The sequence below is a fragment of the Enoplosus armatus genome, chromosome 4, assembly GCF_043641665.1.
Source record: "Enoplosus armatus isolate fEnoArm2 chromosome 4, fEnoArm2.hap1, whole genome shotgun sequence".
NCBI lineage: Eukaryota > Metazoa > Chordata > Actinopteri > Centrarchiformes > Enoplosidae > Enoplosus > Enoplosus armatus.
This window is the reverse complement of record NC_092183.1, coordinates 2,596,505-2,617,003: the sequence shown is the minus strand read 5'-3', so window position 1 is coordinate 2,617,003 and position 20,499 is coordinate 2,596,505. Positions and strand designations below refer to the sequence as shown.

The following is a 20,499-nucleotide window of genomic DNA, read 5'->3' as shown; positions in this document are numbered from 1 at the left end:
TTGACAATCCAGGACACGAGGGGGGCATCCACCTGCATCTCCGTCAGCTTCTCACCCAGTAGAGCCGGACGGATGGTGTTGAACGCACTGGAGAAGTCAAAAAACATGACTCTCACAGTGCTCGCCGGCTTATCCAGGTGGGCATAGACGCGGTTGAGCAGGTAGATGACGGCATCCTCCACTCCAAGTCGGGGCTGGTAGGTGAACTGAAGGGGGTCCAAGTGTGGAGGGGGAGGGGGGAGTGGAATAGGTGAAGGTTGGAGGCAGACAGCAGAAGAGTCATGGGGGGGGTTGAGCAGGGCCCACAGAGTCAAATCTGTTGAAAAACAGATTCAGTTCGTTGGCCCGGTCCACACTGCCTTCAGCTCCTCTGTTGTTGGTCAGCCTGTAACCCGTGATGGTCCTCATTCCACTCCAGACCTCTCTGGTGTTGTTCTTCCTCCTGTACTTCTCCTTGGCCTCCCTGATCTTTACCTTCAGTTCCCTCTGGATCGTTCTCACCTCGTCTCTGTTGCCAGCTCTGAAGGCCCTCTTCTTTGCATTCAGTATGGCCTTGATGTCCTTTGTCACCCATGGCTTGTTGTTTGAATAACAATGGACAGTCCTTGCTGGGACAGTGGAGTCCACACAGAAGTTGATGTAGTCCGTGATGCACTCTGTGAGCCCATCAATGTCCTCTCCATGCGGCTCACAGAGCGCCTGCCAGTCAGTCACCTCAAAACATCCCTGAAGTGTCTCATAAGCCTCCTCCGACCATCTCCTCACTGTCCTCGTGGTTGCAGGCTGGCTCTTCACCAGAGGCACATAACAGGGGTTGAGGTGCACTGGGTTGTGGTCTGACCTACCCAGAGGGGGGAGGGGAGCTGTATGCATCCTTAACGTTAGCATACAGCAAGTCCAGGGTCCTCTCCTCTCTAGTGGGACAGCTCACACACTGTGTGAAGGTGGGAAGTGTCCTAGCCATGGTGACGTGGTTCAAGTCACCCGAAATAGCAATGAGTGCATTCGGGTGTTGAGTCTGTAGACGGGCTATGGCGGAGTGAATGACGTCACACGCCGACTTCGGGTTGGCAAAGGGGGGGGGGGGGGGGGGTGTAAACAGTCACAACAATGGCATGTGAGAACTCCCTGGGCAAATAATACGGCCTGAGTCCAACAGCCAACAGTTCAATGTCCGGGCAACAGACACGATCCTTGATGGTGACGTGGGAAGGATTGCACCACCGGTTGTTAACGAGAACGGCAAGCCCCCCCCCCCTCCTTTGCGCTTACCGCTCCCGGTGCAATCCCTGTCGGCCCGGACGGTCTGAAAGCCGTCGATGGAAACGTTGTAAATATAGTACAAGCACAATATTTCCCTCTGAAATGTAGTGGAGTTGGAGTATAAAGCAGCATAAAATGTAAGTAAAGTAAAAATTGTACTCAAGTACAGTACTTGAGTAAATGTAATCAGCTGCTGTGAAGTGTGGTTCAGGGTGTATTCAATAATACATGAACTGCAACAAAACAGAAAAATATGTGAAAAACTCCAGACTTTGAGCTTTATCTGTCATAAAGAAAGTGTATTTCATTGCATCCATTTATTTCCTGCCAGTGAACATGCTTGAACCTGCTTGAACCTGCAGGTACTGGGATGTTTTCAGCCCTCAGGAACTAACTGAGTTAACCAGAGCTGCAAGAGAAACGGCATCGTTTGATTGGATAAATTGAGCATTTACATTGAAGATGTTTCCAAGACATTTCTAGTTCTAGAACTTCTGTAACTTTGCCAGGAGTTTAGTGACTGTGAGAAGTCTGGTTTCATTGAGGAACAATTACACACACACACACACACACACACACACAGTGACACAGTTAGTGACTGTGTGTAGTCTCACGGAGGAGTAGTTTGGCAGGTAGTGTATCTCAAAGTAGAATTAATCCACCTTCTATCTGGTTATCTTTGGACTTTGGATCTGAATCCACGTGCTGTTCAGAGAAATCATCCTGAGCCAAAACAGAAAAAGAACAACTTCAACACAGAAATAAGAAGTTGGCCTTAAATGAACACGTCCTGTCTTGAGTTTAAAACCTTCAAACAACAACTTTTTGGTTGGCGATTTCATTTACGCTAAAGCAAGAAGACGGGCTTTCATTGGATCAAAGACGATCCCATCAACAAATGAGGAAAATGGGGATAAAGAACAAGTCTACAAAGGAGAATCTTTTCTATTGTTTTATTTCTGCTTGTGAGGCCAGTGCCTCAAAAAAGGAATATAGATTATACCTGAATCTTTGCTTTAAGAGAGGACTGCAGGGAGAGCAATTCATTCATTAAACTGGCTGAACAAACTGTCAACATGTTAAACAAAGACAATATCACTCAATGACGACTCTTGACACATGATTTTCTTGGAAAAGGATGTTTATAAAAAAAAAAAAGAAGAAGAAAAGATTCTCATGACACAGAGAGAAGGCTGATGATGATTCCCATAAATTACATTAGGTACAATACTTTTCAAAATGATGCATTACAAGTCTAAAATCGCATCAATAAATTATTAAAATCTCAAGGAAGTCAATTATTGGTATGTTGTTCGACGCTGAAAAAGAGACACTTCTGTTGAAATTAGTGTTCTTGCACCAATTAAGCCGTTTCATCGTCTGTGTGCTCCTGAATGTATTAGCCGATTCACCGGTTTGTGTCTGACCTTCACTATGTTTAGATTATAATAACTGACCAGAAATTCTGTATCTCTGTGTATATATTTGCGCTGGCTTCAGTTTTTAAACATACACTTGAAATGTTAAATGCGATAACAGTTTATTATTAATTCCAGCAGCTGTCCCATTCGCTCAAAATAAAATACTGGAACAAAGACAAACGACAACAAACAAAACGTTTAGTCTGCTTTCATGGCTTGTGGTGTAAAGCTGAACTCAATACTTTATCTTGGGTTTAGACATAAAATAAATATTTCATGGCTGAAACAATAAATAATCTCCCACACATATCAAGCAGCAGTAATACTGTACCTCGTGGTACCCGTTTTAATGGCTCGCCGTCTCTATCCAGGAACAGAAACATTTTATTTTTTATAGTAGGCCTATACAATGTGACAGCCAATCACGGCTTCCAGTTTCTATCTCTAATAAATAATAAACTACAGCTCTATTCTATGCCAATATTGAATCTACAGAAAAGTATGCAGGTTTGGTAATGGATCATATTCGGTGTTGAACTTTGAATATTGTGCAGAGAAGAATGAGTCCTCTCCTGGACTGTAAACCTGTAAGATATGAGTAAATATGGATCGACAGGGACCCTCCAAACTATCACTGATTTGTAGCACAAAGGATGTTGTTGCTATGGTGAGTTTCATCCTTAACAATACGACTGTTACACTTTGCTGCAGTGAAACCAGCCACATTGCAGTATGACAAACACCAACAACTGGTCCTCTGAACGCTCCTATAACCAATCAACCGTTTACAACCGTTTTTTCATTAGTTCCCCTCAGATTTAAATTACACTACATGGCCAAAAGTATGTGGATACCTAAATGTCAGTTATTTAAAAACCATGGGCTTTAATCAGCTGCTGTAACAGCCTCCTCTCTCTCCTCCCTTATTTCCCATTCAGCCACAAGAGCATGAGTGAGGTCCAACACTGGCCGCAAGTTCTTTCACATCAGACTGGGAACCATTTCTTTATGGACCGGGCTTTGTGCACAGAGGCATCATCATGTTGAAACAGGAAATGACCTTCCATAAAATGTTGCCACAAAGTTAGAAGCACACTATTACGTATCACAACGTATCATTGTGTGTTGTAGCATACAAGCACGATTTCATGTCTTGTTTTGTTCGACCAACATGCAAAAAACCCAAAGATACTGAATTAACCATCAAAGCCGACAACCAGCAGGAAGAAACCTGCAAATATGGAGAGGCTGGAACCAGTGAGTTTTTGCCATTTTTGCTGAAAAACCACAGTAGTAGCCGTTTCATTTTTCGTTGATTGACTAATGGATTAATCAGCTAATTATTAAAGATTTCTCTTCATTGGAACTAAGAGGTCTGACCCAAACATAGCCCCAGTTTGTGCTGCAACTTGGGAAACAGGTTAAAGATATTTTTTACAGCAGGCACAATATGTTTTCATCCAGATGGTTAGAAAGAGTCTTTGAGGATTCAGGAAATACCTTCATAACAGCAGTGAGTGTTATTAAATTATCTTCTGGGTCTTTCAGAGAGACAGTTGCTGAGCTCTATGAGTCAAACATAATATATTAAGTATTTGAGAGGATCAAACTGGGGCGAAAAACAACCCCAGACCAAAAGTGCATATAAAGATGTCCACATACCTTTGGCCATATAATGTAACTCGGAGAGACTCAGAGGGTTTGTCATAACAACCTAACTAGATACAGTATATAACCCCATTATTATGTCTGATTAATATGGATAAGGTCACAGAGCAGTAGATGAAGTGTGTGTGTATATATATATATGATTCAGCTTACAGTATTCTGTTCAAACCATTACTGTACAGTAAAAGAATATACAATTCTGGGAAAATAGTGTATGGGATGTGTGAAGACCAGAGATTTGAGTTCAAGAATACAAGGAATACAAAAAACTATAACTATTGAATGCTATATTAATGAAGGGCACAGCTGGAAACTATATAGAGAAATGTTAAGCCACTAATATCAAACTCTGGACTTCATGTCGTTTTACGTATCCGACCCGAGGTTGTACACAAGCCCATGCTGAGGAGAATAAAGTGTGCCCTTCCCAACGCCACTGCGTAGCCCTTCACCATTCTCAATGGTCTGCCCATATTTGGTCTTCAAAAGTCTGATCATTTTTCATGTTTATCATATATAAAAAAATATAACATCAACACACAAACAAAGTCCAGCTGGAAGTCAGTTTCCTGTTGACACAATTAGAACTCCAGTTCAGGTCCGTAAAGATTTGTTTTTGGTATGGAATGAAAAAAAAAGGGGGGGGGGGGTGTTAAAGTCTGGAACAGAAGGATAAAGACTCAAGGATGTCAATAATACAGCTGCTGTTACCTGATTGTGCTTTTCCCACCTCCTGAGGAAGTGCTGCGGGCATAGAGGATTAGAGATATAAATACTCTGTATCTGCTGAATCTCAACAGTTGAGGCTCAATGACATCCACTGAGGGAAGGACGAGAGGAGAAGAAATAAGAGCGGGAGCCAAAATGGCTGATCAGTAGTCTGGGGAACAGAGCATGTTTGAGTGACTGGGTGAGTATTGCACGTCAGTTCATCTTCAGCGAGGGAGTCGCGTGTCCTTAATTCATCTCAGGCTGCTTCAGTTGATATTTCTGTACTGTTGTAGGGAGCAGCTGTCAGGAAAAGGTTAATAAAACACACAAAAAAAAGGCTGCCACCCCCTCCGCCTGGGATCTACTGCATATGGGAACTGCACAAATGGCTACTCAAATATTTTTGATAGAGGAGTGTGCGTACCTGCCGCACATCAGCCAAGCTCCCCAAACTCCAGGGTCCTGAAAACTGACGATGGGAGGAAGATAAAAGAAATAAAAGTTCTCCTCTTGGGATCAGTTTACACCAGCTTCATTTCACAGTGGTCAGAGCTGGTGTTGGTCCAGAGGAGTCCGCTAGCTACTGGCCCAGCTGTATCTGTCCAGAGTAGGTGGTGAGGAGGAGCATGATGGAGAAGCCCGTCAGCAGGCCGGCGTTCTGGATGGCAAAGGTGAGGAGGAAGCTGCTGCCGCCCGCGTCCTCTTCCTCACGACTCACCTCATTCATCTCTGGAAACTGAGAAGCACAAAACAGAGAGAGAAAGAACTTGTTAAAGTTCTACAACCAAAGGAAAGTCATATTAGTAGGCATGCTCCGTCTCAGCAACACTCACAATGCTTCACATTAAAGGGGGCACAGAGTCAATTTACTAGTCATGTGGAGTACTACACCGCCTGTCTGCTGTCTTACAAGAACACATCCACCCTTACAACACATGCATCGGCGTTGACCTCATCCCTCCCCCCCCCACAGACACTGACCATGTCTGCCAGAGCGATGTAGAGGAACATTCCCCCTGCCAGGGCAAAGATCCAGTTGGGGGAGAAGCTGTTGCCGGCCAGGATGCCAAAGCCCATGCCCAGGTAACAGCAACAAGCCGACAGGAAGTTAAAGAAGAGAGCCTGCTGTATGCTCATGCCAGCGTTCAGCAGGATCACAAAGTCTCCTGGAGAACCACAGAAACAGAAGAAAACATATCAAAGAGTTGTAGATTTCTGCCACACACTGATGTTTCAAGAACAAAAACAAATAAATTAGATTTTACTGATGTAAAAATATAGAGAGAGACTTGCAGCCCGGCTTGCAGACGTTCAAGGCAGCAATGCGACATTAGGAAACACCTGCTGGCTCAAATCCCGTCTCGACTCACCGAGCTCGTGGGGGAACTCCTCACACAGGATGGCCACGGAGGTGCTGATGCCCTGGAAGACGGAGGCGGTGAAGGAGGCGCCGATGGCCAAGCCGTCGATAAAGTTGTGCAGGCCGTCACTCAATGTGATCATCCAGGCCAGCGTGCCGATGTCGGAGTAGGTCGTCCCCTTCAGCCAATAGCAGCCGCCGCCACTGCTGCCGGACCGCCCCCCGCTGTCCGGGTTCTGGGAGTCCTGGGATCAACAGAGTGTTGGAGACCCATTAGAGGTAAATACACGTGGACAGAACAGCAAGGGTGTGTTTATTAATTCAGCTGGAAAACACAGAATGTGAAGTTCTTCATATCAGGAGTTTTGGGTGAATTACCAGGTGCATCTTACCTGATCCCTCGTCAGTGACTCAATACGTCTACGAAATGTTTGTGTCATCTGAATAAGTGTTAGAGGCCAGAGGAGGCAAAACTATTAATTATTTAACAAAAAAGTTTAGTTTTTCTTCTTTCCTGTCCCATGAATCATCTTGCGTCCCCTTTGAGGGGTCGCGACCCTGTGGTTGGGAACCATCGTCTTATATCACCTTCTAATAGGCTGATTTTTTCTTTAATAATCATGCACCAACATACAGTTACACACAAGTTCTACGGATGAAGAGGTTTTATAAACTCATTCTCAGTGTTAAAAATCAAAAACTACTACGAAACTAAAAATGCAGAGAATCCATCCCCATTCTGAAAAACAAACAGGTGTCCTCCATCCTTACCTGTGGTGTCTGTGCGGGGCTGAGCATGAGCTCGCCCTCCCCTGAGTCCACCTTGCCCAGAGCCAGACTGCTGGCTTCTCCATTCTGCTGCAGCTTCTCCTTCTCCCCCTCCTCCACATCCCCGTCGGGAGTCGAGTAATGATTCCCGCCAGAGTAATGACTGTGACCGTGACTCTGAGAGAAAACAGATATCACGATCAATAATATCAGATTTTGACAGATCCATTGTTGAACCTTCCTCAAGATGTCCTGTGCTGCTTTTGTCCCATTTGAGCATCCTGTGCTACGTTTCCTCTTGGGAATGTGCCACTAAAGAAGGAAATTCCAGTGCATTTTTAAACCAGGGCCCTATTTTTTACAGATTTCATCTAAATGAGTGATAGTTTCCAAAAGTTTTGGACTTGGTCCAGTAGATAGCCTCAGCCGGCAGCCGCGAACAGGCTGCAAACGTAATCCTTGGGGGCAACTGCGCCCCATGAAAAGTCTGTCCACTAAAAGTGCTTGTTTTTGCCAGTGACAGACTCAGATTGTTGTTCTAACTGTGTGACTGAGTGATTATGGAAAGGATCCCTACAGAGACAGACCTTTTTGTTAGAGAGAAAGATCTTTCAGACAGAACCACAGAGCCCAGGTGAACGTGTCTGGTCACAATTTCTGTCCTCAGGGATTATAATGCCCTGAATGCAGCCTCTCAGGCTGCATTTACTCCGAGGCTAAGCTCATCAAACAAATGCCCAGGAGATTCTGTGTGACATTTTATCAAAGTTTGCAAGGACAGTGACTCTATAGTTACACTAATTACACTTCCCTCCCAACATTTGCTAAATGAGTTGACGCTGACAGAGTCGGAGTTGTTAATCAGCTCTTTAAAAAGGAAAAAGACGACAGCAGCATGCCAGGTGCCAATTTGGGTCAAAGAGCGTTTGCAATTGGATCAACAGGTCGACGTGTTAGTTATTAATTGGCTTGGCTGGACCATATGGCTCAAAGCACAGTAACCACAAGGGGGAGCAACTGTTCCACATGCACTCCCCCTCCCCCCACATTCCCTGCTGCTTTTTGTGAATGAGTTGTATGAACATCTGCAGCTTATCATTTCAGTGAAGCTGGAAGTTGCAAGTTTAAACAGAGCTGTGCCTTTAACAAAGTGACTTATAGATCTGTATTTCAGATGTGGAAAACTGTTGCCACATACACTACTACCGTACTGGCAAACAGGCAGAGATGTCCAAGTGGACAAGAGCCAAAAACAAGCCACACAACAGTTCACAGTCCATTTAAATAGAAGACTTTGAAACACGGACACGCATGCAAACTAGCAGATAACCTGTTATTATCTGTTATTATTACAGTCATGAATACTGTACTCTACGTATAGATCAGAATGAACTCACACAGAAAAGAGCACCTTTCATAGATGCATGAATTCAATACAAATGTGCAACATGTCACAAATTTCTGGACAAGATGGGCTTCAAATCAAAATGAAAAACACACAACCAATTGATGCAGCCAGTAAACCTCATCTGTGGCCTACTAATGTTAAATAATTAGATGGATTTCAGTTACGGTTGCAGATTATGTCCGTTATCCATAAACGGTTGTCAGTAACCGATTACTTTGTCTCTGTTTGTTTGTAATTGTTTGAGCACGAATGTGAGTTCAATGTTAGTTTCTTTACTGAAATATAAGCAGCCGAAGGGAAAAGAGGTCATCCTTGGTAAAACTTTGTGATCTTAGTGTGTTAGTGATGACACAGTCCATGGGTGAAGAGCACACAAAAAAAAAAAAAACTATTGATACATGATTCTTCAAAGCCAAATATCTCCAGTGTGGCTGTTTCAGTGTAAAATGTAAACAGCAAACATCAAAAGGTAACGGTGAAATCCACTCTGAAGGACACATAAGAATACGTGTCACATGTTTCAGTCTACTACAGTACGTACAGTAGGAAACTAGTTCTCTGCAGGGGAGTGTATCTAAACTTTATGTAAACTCCTGAGGGCAGTATTGTGAACTTGAATCACCAGTGCCTCCAGCCCTAACGTCCCATCCAACTGGTTAAACCTGCCACTGATGTACAGATAATACAAGTGGGAACAAATAAATTGTGCATCGTGATGGTGCTCAGAGCAAAACATTTAGTTTCCTGATAGCAAGGTAACAACGTGGCTTGGTGTGTTAGCCTGAAGAAATATTAGAGGATGAATGACTAAAGGAAAAAAATCAATACATCAATACATTCAATGAAACAATGATTTCCTCTGCAATATTGAATCTCTCATTAAGGTCTGGTGATTTTTCGATGAAATGAAAAAGGTATCATTATCACAATTGATTATGGAAACATCATAAGAGTACGCTTGTGATGACATGAGTTTTTTGTAATTGTTGTCCAAGCAAACTGTAATTAAAAGCCCACAAAAAAACCCCAATTTCTTTATTTCACGTATGATTCTTGAGTTAATTTGCCACATCCAGGACATACACTGGTATATTATTCCTAGCAATATCTTAATATCAATTTCCTCAGAGTTGCTCTGCCCCCTGCTTTGACAAAGTGTTGTCAAGAACCAATTAAAAACTGTTTCATATTGGCTCGACTGTTCCATGATCTTGAGAGTGCGATTTTATCCAAGCTCTTCTTTATTAAATGACAGAAAAGTCATGAGACCACATTAGTTTCTCCTTTGCTTTGGAGTACTGGTTTTGTGCTCGTCATACTGGGTCGTGTCTTCGTGTGCTGACCTTGGACACAAGCGGTTCAACCACAAATACCAGCTCTGTGAGGCTCACAAAGTGCAGTTTTGTTGAGACTATTACAGAGATGTTGATTCAGTGTAACACCTGTTCATTCCTACAACTTAAAGCACTGTTCTTTGCAGACATCTGGATTTGGACTGTTGCACTTCCCATATTAAATGACGTTAGTTTTTGTGACTTAAACACATTCAGTGTTTGAACATCAACTTTTTGGCTTCTTTGTCAAAGCAGGAGCAGCGAAAGACCTATTTCCATATGAAAGTAATCATCGTGGAACTTTTGACACATATTGCTGCTGCATATTGACCTTATGGATATGCTTGTTGCTGCCATTGTAATTTTCCAATTTCCCACCACCTGTATCTAACAATAAAACAATATCACATCATCTTGCTGTGTACTCACCCCGTTCTTCTGTTTGAGAAGCACTCTGAGGACCTTTTCCGTGAAGAAGAAGAGGTAAAATCCTCCGAACACCACCGCAGACTTGGACACGTAGAAATCCACCATGGGGTCAAAACCAAAGGCCTACCATGCAGGAAAGAAGATGGTGTTAGCTTGTGATGAATATTTATAGTAGCTGTTGAAGTGAGCTGTCACATGTTAATGAATTGCTTGTTTTGGTCTAGGCTGTGTAGTCAGCTGTCTGAAGACAAGAATGAAAACACATTTTCCATGTTTATGCTGATCAAAAACAACGTTTTCTCTGTGGAAACCTTCACACTGCTGAATGTCTTTTGACGGTTTTACTTTTGTCCATCGTTAAATGAATAAATGAACAATAACATCAACTTGAGCTGACATCCTTTTAAGATATTACAGAGATATTTCACAGCAGCCTCTAATCTGAGAGACGGGTTGAATTATGTATGTGATCGTCTCCCCTCCAGTAGACACAAACTTCCCATAAATCAAACCACTTCAGCTCTGAGGTATATGAATGTTTTGTTCTTACTATTCATCCCAGGCGAATTGATGCAATCAATTACACAACAGCCTGGCGCAACAGCTGTAAATCTGGTGTGCACACCGTCTAGACAGCATTTTAAAACATAATAATTGCTGTAATTCGAGGTTTATGCCACTCTGACTTTGAACTTCAGTCAGTGTGTGTTGACATGCACCTAAGCTTCCTTCAGTAACCTGACTTATTAAACATCATGTAAATGAGAAACTTGAGTTGATTAATGGGAGTAAAAGATTAGCTAGCAAAGCTAAAGTTCTTTTGAAATTGGACTACAGCCGTGTTTACTTCTAATCTTTTATTCTAACGGTTAGCAAAGACAGACACACAACGTAGTCTGCAGCATCATATATTACCAATACACTTAAAACATGTATACGCACACTATATATACTATATATACACTTATCCAGAAATATGCTTCACTCTTTCACAAGCGCTAGATTTAAAACATCCTTTTGCATTACAGCATTCATCAACAGCAGGAATTCAATCATCCGATTGTTTAGTCAAAGAAACCCTATGAGGGGCAGGATTGGGCGATATGATGATGTATAGATTTATCTACGGACTCAGATGTTGCTTGACTGTATCTAAAAAAGGAAATAGTCTCTGTATATCTCCATATATCTGGATATATCTGGTTGTATTAGATATAAAGGCAATGCTGTAGTTTTTAAATCCATGAATCATTCTTATAAAGCAACTTTGATTTGTCAGATATATAGTTCACCGATTCTCACCTGGTTACCTTACCTATAAACATTTTTCCCCAATTGAATTCAGTTGCCAGTATATTAAGTACACCTAAAACTAATGCAGTCTAACACAACCATCCTGCAATAAATCCTCCCTTCATGATGATTCGTTTTTGTTGAAACGGTTTTAGAGGTGCTGATGACTGCAATTTGTGCTGCTGTTGAATTGTATTGCATTATGCTGACATGTGTTTCTATTATTTTGTCCACCCTATTTATATCAATGACAAAAAGTAGGCCGTGATATAGGAATCGGGCCGAGACAATTAAATATTCTATGGGATATTCTATGTAAAATCAATATTCAATGCTCTTTCCTGAAACTGCATAACAACCCTGCGCCGAGGCAACGTGCAGCTGAGTGAGTCGCAGCAGCATCGACACTACCTCTGGGATGAGCTGAAACAGGGCGTTGGAGTAGAGCGTGCCAATGGCCAGGGCTATGAAGTAGAGCAGCAGTCGCTTGTAAAAGGTTTTCTTCATGAAGGGCACCACGCTCGCCCCGACCAGCGAACACAGAGAGATCAGTGTCACACACAGGATCCCATAACCCCAGACTGATCAACGGAGAGGAGGCGGAGGAAAGAAGGCGAGGGGGGGAAAAAAAGAGAGAGGGGTAGTTAGTTGAGAACTGATTTCATCAGATTAATCACCAGGGTAAATTTGAGAGCACCAACCAGTTAAGTCCCTGAAAGGAAGAATTGAATGAAATCAACCTGGGATTTCAAAGACATCTGCGAGTCTTTCCAGAGACAACAGGCTCATTTTTCCAGAAGTGACACCACCTTTTATTTAAAGATAATAATGTGTCCTTGAATGTTGTCCTGTGAAGCAGTCCTCAAACCCCATGCATTTCTGAATTACTGAAACCTTGTGCACAGACACACAGACACACACAGACACACACACACACTTTGTCCTAGTCCACTCAGGTGCATCTGTACCACTGTCCCAGCCTCAGGGTAGACACTAGCTATCAGTGCGGACACAAAGGGGGGGAAATTAACTTTAAATAGCACAACAGTAGCAGAAGGAGCATTGCTAACAAGGGTTCATATTTCGATTTGAAGGGCACTTTAAGGATGCTGCGCTCCATTTCTCCAGGATTGTCTCACACAAACTGAAATGTATGAATCCCAAAGTTATCGAGTCTGTTTAGCTGTTCTACATGCTGCAGTGGTAGAAGATAGAGCTGAGTTATGTCTCCAAGAAAAACCTCATACCTGGCCTACATCTGAATGCAAAATCATTGAGATGCAGACACAGACACAGACACAAACACACAGTGCACACAAACACCCCCCTCCCCAGATGATCGGTGATGCAGTGAGAGTAGAGCAAAACCAAACCACCTTCCACAGTGCTTATTAGAGCCCGAGAAAACCACAGAGAGAAAACAAAGGCAGGAAGCGGAGGAAACAGATATGACCACATGTCAAACAAAGGAGTGCTTGGTCAAAGGTGCACTAGTTTTGTAAACAGCCATGTGGCACCCACAGTGAACTAAAGAAGCTCATAACTTTGGTGTTTGTGTTTTTGAAAAGCAAAAAAAAAATATTTATTGGATGTGAAAAGATGTACAAATAAAAAGGTGTGGATGGAAAGATGTATGGATGGATGGCAAACCTCTGGCAGCAGCTGCAGGATGGCAGTGGAGAACAGCGTGCCAATGGCAAGAGCGATGAAAAAGGTGAGCGCGTACTTCATATAGCGCGACTTCATTAGAGGCACGATGAAGACTCCGGTGAGGGAGAAGGCATTGATCACTGTCACGCTCAGGAAAGAAAATCCCCACACTGGTGGTTTGAGTGACGTGAAGGTCGGACGGAAAAGGAAGGTGCAACATTAAAACAAACTGCTGTGCATAATATGTGGTAATACAGCAGTAAATGCAGCTTGAGCACTGAATCATCAGTCAAACAACATTTTTTCTTTCAATACAATCAAGTTATCAAATGAATGCAATGCTAAATGCTGTTACATAAAATCATGTTAGAAATGAAATACTGATCTCACAGCATTTTATCTGTATCAGCTGTATTGAAATGCAAGCAAATAAAATAACATTTAATCAAGGCAAGGTAACAAATCGACATGTGATTTTGGATGTTAGCAGTTGACATTATACAATCATTTAATTTATATAACGCAGGTCTGTTGGTTTAAAAACATTTTTGCATGTAAAGGTGGTGAAGGTACTCCTTAAAACAGTGGTCCCCAACATGCCAAGTGATTGAAAGAAAAACTTTTCTGCTCCATAAATCATGTATATATTTCTGTCTTTTCTCTAATTTCCCTTTTCTATGGTGAAATATTGTATAGTTTTACCTCCTCTGGTCCCTAACCATCATTCAAATCAAACAATTTAGAAAGGGAACATCACAACTCAGAGGTTGCATGAAGGGTCACCACAAGAGAGATTGGGAACCACTGCTTTAACTGACTCCTGTAGAAAAGAAATAAGGTTAGTGGAAATTAGATAAAAGTTTTTGTGGCATTTTTGTTTGCCACTGAAGCCCCTGTGAAGTTTATGGTAAAGAGAGGTTAAATGCTGAGAGACACATGGTCTATTCTGTGGTGTGAAATAACTTAACATCTCCAAACAAAAACTACATGATGAGATGATGAGGGCTGCTGGTAGAGACTTCAAGCGTTTAATAATGTAAAAAAAAGGCACAAAAAAAGTGAACAAATGACATGCTACAGATTGTGATTCAATTAAGATCTAATTATAATTTGGCAAATAACATAAAATAATATATTTAGACAAATTAAATGTTTGCTTCAAAATTTAAATTTCTATCACAAATTTCCTGTATATTCTTAGCCACAGATGTAGTGTTGAATGTGCACCAAGATGTGAAATGAGAAAGCGAATGAAAGAACTTCATGGCAGCATGTAGGCAGAACAGAATGAGGCCCAGGACTGAACCTTGAGGCACACCAAACAGAACATCTACTCTTTCTCAACAGAACTCTCCAAGCAGTGTCAAAGCTGAAAATTGGCTTAAAGTTATTCATGTTACTGGCATCGAGTTCAAAAGGTAAAACCAGAGCAGTTTAAGGCCACTGGAAAACTGCTAGGCAAGGGCACAAGCGGTAGACTTGGTGGTAGTGAAATACTACTAAATCAGCATCAACAACATGTAAACAGATTTCTTTTTAAAGTGCTGGTTAGGGGAGGGATAGGTTTGACTTCAACACGACCAGTGATGTATATACCTGATCTAATGTGAATAATTTGATCTGGGGAGGGGAAAAAAAAAAGAACTGCAAAAGTGTCACATTTAGATCACGAGAAAAGATCAGGACATACAAGTCAGTGAGATCTGCAGCAGAGATGAATTTCCATGGCATCTGCCTCCCTGCTGCTGGCAGATCTCCACAGCTGAGACAAAGAAAAACAGCTCTAAAGCCAAAATAAGCTGCCTACAAGGGCAAGTGTGAGGCGAGCGGAGGGCATATGAGTGGATGATAAGGGAAAACAAATTTGTCAGTGGAGAGGAAGAGATAGAGCCAGAGCTCGAGGCCACTGAGTCATTTCTCCTCTACCTGCCAAGGATGAGACAAACTGGGTTAAAAGTAAGAGCTGAAATTTGTGAGCTGGCTTCTCAAGACAACAGCACAATGTGATTAGTTTAAAAAGAATATGAAGCCATTGATGCCCACAGTCATCACAGTCATAATGAAAGCTGCTATTTGTCTTTTAGTTGGAGCTGATGAAGTACTATGAACATTCCCGAGGCTTTGCTGCTTTTGGACATCAGTTGTGCTGCAGCCTTGAGGGCAGAACATCACACACGTTCACCAAATTCTCAGTCTGTCATTAGCTGGCTTTTTATACCAGCCACATTCTCCAAAGACGAACTCAACGGCTTGTTAATCAACAGCCTACGCTGTACTCCACGTTTCTGAGAACTTCAGATTGGATGCCAAAATGGCTTCCAGGGCTCTCAAGGAGGTCCAACTGGGTGTGTACAGTCTGCAGTCTGTATGGAGTTACAGTGGGTCAGCAGGCACGGAAAGAAGAGCAGTTTGCGGTTGGGATGCTTTCCTGTCTGACTGTCTTTACCTGGACGATATCTCTGTGACATACCGGATATGCTGACTGAGGCAGAAAAGTGGAGTCTGAAGGATGTGATGGTTTTTAAGCCAAACTGAGAAATGCAATCCGAGCCTTGGCTAACTGTGCATGCTTACTTTGGCTTTCCTCTCCTCGGGGCACAGCGTGATTTCACTATCTCCAGGCAACAAAACACACATTTTGAGCTCGTATCTGATGAAGAAATGTGTCTTCGACGTCTCACTGCATTAGGTTTTCATTGGTAATATTTTAACTGACAATAGGGTTGTAAAAACTCAGAGAGCATGGGGAAAAACATGTAATGGAGTTAGTCATTGACAGAAATGATGAAGGAGCAAAATACTTCAAACATAAAATGGACAATTAAAGAAGCTGTAAAAAGATAAACTGAAACAATTTGGCCAACACAAATGCCATCGCAAATTTAAAAAGTATATCAAAAAGTACACAACAATATCCAAAATTCATCAAGCATACAATACAGACAATATAGGTAGTTAAAGGATAAGGCTGGCGATATACTTTATTTTTGTTATTGTCAATAAATCCCATGAAAAAAACAAAACCAACTTCCCCGCCCTGTCTGTGTCTCTCAGTCCAAAGCCCATTGGTTCATACAGAAGATGTTAATCTTTTGAAAATGGTTCATGAATATATTCTTTAATTAAAAAAAAACAAAAAACAGCTGGGAACTGTAGCTTCAGCAAATGTTACTCAAATAGGGAGTATATTGTTGGGGGTGATGTTCAGCTGCAGATTTGAATTCACAGCAGCAGGACAGTATGACAGTATGAAGGATTGAGTCAAAATAAAACTACAGTGGCCAAGTTCATTGTAATGACAAAACATGTAATGACCCAATGCAACTGATGTGTTTTAATAGTTTTTTGAGCTTTTCATTGGATTTGAATATCACCAGACTTATCCTTTAAATGTACAATAGAATGTAACTTGATGTTCTTTACAGGATATTTAAAAACAAATCTTCAGTGTCAGCACAACATTTGTATAAATAAAGTATTATTAAAGTCAGTGCTCACCTTCAGCGTCTGTGGGTCTGGGGGAGGTGTCACTGCTCAGCTCCTCCTCATGTTGTGCCTTGCAGGTGCCTGCATCCAGTTGCTGCAGTATGGTGGGGCACAGCTCCTGTAAGCCCTGCCCATCCAGCCGCGACTGCTCGCTGATGCTGTAGATAGCCAGCGTGTCTGCAGGCAGGCACTGGAAATGGAAACACACCCATCGGGTCAGTTGGCCAAAAGAAGTTACCATTTTACTTTAAAATTGAACTAGCCAAGATGTATTATGTAGGACCGGTCAGGGTGCTTCCAGTTCTAATCAGACGCAAGCTGGGTGGGCTCAAACAAGACACGTGAAGACATCACATTGGGCTTTAGTAAATTGTGATAATCTGTGACTATTTTGTGACGTTTTATTTAATCAATGAATCAAAAAAAAAAAAGAATCATCAGATCATCTGATAATGAAAAGAATAGTTAGTTATATAAAATATATGTTGTCTGCTTCAGGTGCCCAAATACAGTGATTAAGATCTAAGCCATTTCCATCAATTCTACATAACATCAGAAAATAATCAACAATTCTCATTTCATATTGTTTCTAATTGTGGGGTATTTGCATAAGATTGCTTGAGACTTAAACAAAACTGCTAATCATGGGGCATTAAAACATTTTCTAACAATGTAGAACTGGACAAACAGAGACAGAGACACACAGTAATGTCAAATCTATCCGTCTATCTGAGGTATCAAAACCTCAGAAAGTCACATTGAGATTTCAAGAGAGTCAAGAGAAAACGGATCCATGGTACATATTTCATTTCTATATTGGGACACAGAAGCCAGATGGAATTTAATCTCCTGAGGACAAAACGTGAAGCTGAATCAAACTCAAGTGGGGCTTTTGACAGTGACTCACCACATAATTAAAGTGCATGAATCACTTCACAAAACAAGAATCCATCACAAAAGCAGGACAGATAATCAATGATTGTATAAACTCTTCTCACGACAAGCAACTTGTCATTCTCTCCACTGTGGCAGCCGAGAATATTGGAAGGCGACGTGTTCAATGAGGAACAGCCGCCTCTGAAAAGGTGCTTAACTACATGCAGGTGACACGTGACTCAACACGTTACTGAAGGGAGGCCTGTGCTTCTCCTCTATGCACTTTTACTACTGTTACTACTGACACCGCCTGTTTCTATTTTCACATTCAAGCAGGTAAAGACAGCGACACACAATGCTGTGTGTCCATTGCAACATCCAACATGTGAACTACATGTGACCTTAACCACCTCTTGTTCCATTCAATTTCTCAGAAGTGTTTATAACTTTGCCACCATTACTCAGTAATCTATTCAAAAGCAGATCAGCAAGTGAGTCAATCAGCCCCGACACTAAGCATGGGAAATATGCTAAATATTTCAGCTATCTGGCACCGGTGGCTCCTGCTTCTTCCAGACAGGACTAAAGCTGGATTTACCCTTCAGGGTGTTGCGTGGTTCTGAGGCTCCACCGGAGGTATTTGCCGCAGCCAACGTGTACCTCCTCAAAAAAAGTGAATACACAATAAAAAGATACCACATGGAGACCACATGGCCACCCTTGTTCCCTCTGCTTTTAGCTTTCAGGTCCTGTCTGATTGTTCAGCCACACCTTCCTAATTACAGCTCAGTGACAAGTGATCACACACACACACCCAAGAACTGCATTATTTTAACTATGCTTCAACATTTGTTTTGTAATACCGTTGCTGTATGAGCCTGGGATCCGCACCAGCTCCCTCTAAGGATAAGTGATCATAGATTATAAATGGATGGATGGATGAACCTCCCTTGTTTGTTAAAGCCTGAAGGAGACGGTTGTAACACTAGCAACACTCATTTCCAGTGTAAATAAGCTTCTCGTCATTGCTCTCTTTCAGTCTATGCCAAGTCAACAAAAGAAGGAAAACACAATTACGTTGGGTATTTGATGAATGCAAGACAACACTTCGACCTCAAACACCACTACAGATCCAGTTTACGTTATGCTGCCTACACTACATCTACAGGTCTTCAAGGGCCCAATATTTTGGAACCGATCTAGAATGGACAAATTGAACACCAAGCCAAATCCAACTTTTTTTTTTAGAAGTGACCCGATCACAAAGCGAGATAAGGATAATTGGACCTCATCCAAGATAAACCAAATACATAATTTACAACAGTGATGACTGCTTCCTTTATGTATTTACTTTAAACTTTCAGTGGTCATCAGATGTTACAAGCCAATCAGCAAATCATCCTTTCAGAGTTTCTCAAATGATCTTTTATAACCGACACACTGCAGGAACAGGTGCCTAATGCAATGCTGGAAGAAACAATGCTAACCCTGAGGTCTACAGTAAGTTATCTTATTTTTACATCATGTGTCCTAATTACACCAAAACATAACATTATAAAAAGGTAATACCAGAATGGGGTCACTACATGTGCACAGATTCATTTTGCATGTGTTATACAAACCACAGTGGAGCACCCCATCATCTCAAGGTGCTAACACAAAGTAAGAGAATGTTTTTGTTCTCACCTTGGAGCTGTTGAATTTGGGAGGTGTGGTTGTGGGTGTCTCAGCCACACTGCTGCTGTCGCCTTCACCTTCACCCTGACCCTTGCTGAGGAGCGCCAGCAGAGCGCGCAGCTGGGGCACCGTGATGGTGTGGTTGTCTCCATGGCGGGCCAGCAGGTCCTGGAGCACCTGGGCAGGGGACTGTGTCTCACTTTCCCCCTGACCTGTCACTCGGCCCAAGGGGCAGAGAAGCACAGCCAGGGCCAGAACGATCATCAGCTGGGACTGGAGGAGGGTGATGGTCATAGTGGCACAGCCATGAGGGGACCAGATAAGCATGGCTTCTTCCCTGGCTGGAGGACGTTGATCTGTGAGGGAGGGGGAGACAATAAATACTTAAACCAAACTTTAAACACTACAACAACAAAAAATCCCATTGCTCCCTAAACTCTACACTTTCAACTGTGGACTCCTAAAAGAGAGGACGGGTGAAATCCGGAGGGTTGTAACGTTATTATTCACATTAAGTCAGTAAAGCACTCTCGTGTTTACCAGCCTGGCTGATAAACCAAAGGCTGCTTTTTCTGATTTCAAAAAAACTAAACTAAACTAAAATTATGACTTAAATCAAATCAAATAATAAGTAACATAACAGAGTTTGATGAATAGTTTGGTGCTCAACAGTTTTGAAGACTCAAAAAAATAAGATTGATACCCAACCCCCATCATGGGGACTGAATTTCTTTTGCACGGTGCAACCTGAGGTTTGTGAATATCCAATTGTTTAGTAGGTAAGAGGCCAAGCCGAACTGCAAATGAAGCACCAAACACACAAGTCGACCCAAAGGCCCACTGTTAGCACAAAGCACAGAGAGGGAGCAGGAAACCAGCGGGATAAACACAGACGCCAATTACAGACCATCACACTTATAGCATACATCCACCAGACAACACACACACCATCAGTGGCAGTGACACCAGTGTAATAAACCAGCAAGGGAATACAGTAACACTCTTTTAAACACAACCCAGACTACTACAACCAGAGTACTATTGGTACAGATGCTGCTTTTTTTTTTTTTTTAAGTGATATCAGCTTATTGGGATTTAGTGATTGTTTTTCATTGTCACCTAAAACTTAAACTTTACAGCTTTACACACACAAGA

The 20,499-nt window shown here is 42.1% G+C and overlaps 1 protein-coding gene across 1 annotated transcript; it reads right to left on the bottom strand.

Moving 5' to 3' along the window:
- Window positions 1–5,642: 5,642 nt before the first annotated feature.
- Window positions 5,643–19,671, bottom strand: slc39a14 (solute carrier family 39 member 14). The gene is made up of 8 exons (XM_070904495.1): window positions 19,354–19,671; window positions 16,804–16,981; window positions 12,067–12,236; window positions 10,363–10,485; window positions 7,195–7,368; window positions 6,434–6,668; window positions 6,045–6,229; window positions 5,643–5,799 (listed from the first exon to the last, which is right to left on the bottom strand). The coding sequence occupies exons 1-8, from the start codon at window positions 19,669–19,671 to the stop codon at window positions 5,644–5,646; spliced, it is 1,539 nt and encodes a 512-aa protein (XP_070760596.1). The 3' UTR covers window position 5,643.
- Between the last annotated feature and the right edge of the window lie 828 nt (window positions 19,672–20,499).

Excerpts from the sequence above, each read along its gene's own strand:
- slc39a14 (XM_070904495.1), bottom strand. The coding sequence starts at position 19,671 with ATGCTTATCTGGTCCCCTCATGGCTGTGCCACTATGACCATCACCCTC. Across the intron at positions 16,982-19,353 it reads CCAAATTCAACAGCTCCAAG|TGCCTGCCTGCAGACACGCT; the intron begins GTGAGAACAAAA and ends TTCCATTTCCAG. Across the intron at positions 6,230-6,433 it reads GGAGTTCCCCCACGAGCTCG|GAGACTTTGTGATCCTGCTG; the intron begins GTGAGTCGAGAC and ends GTGGTTCTCCAG.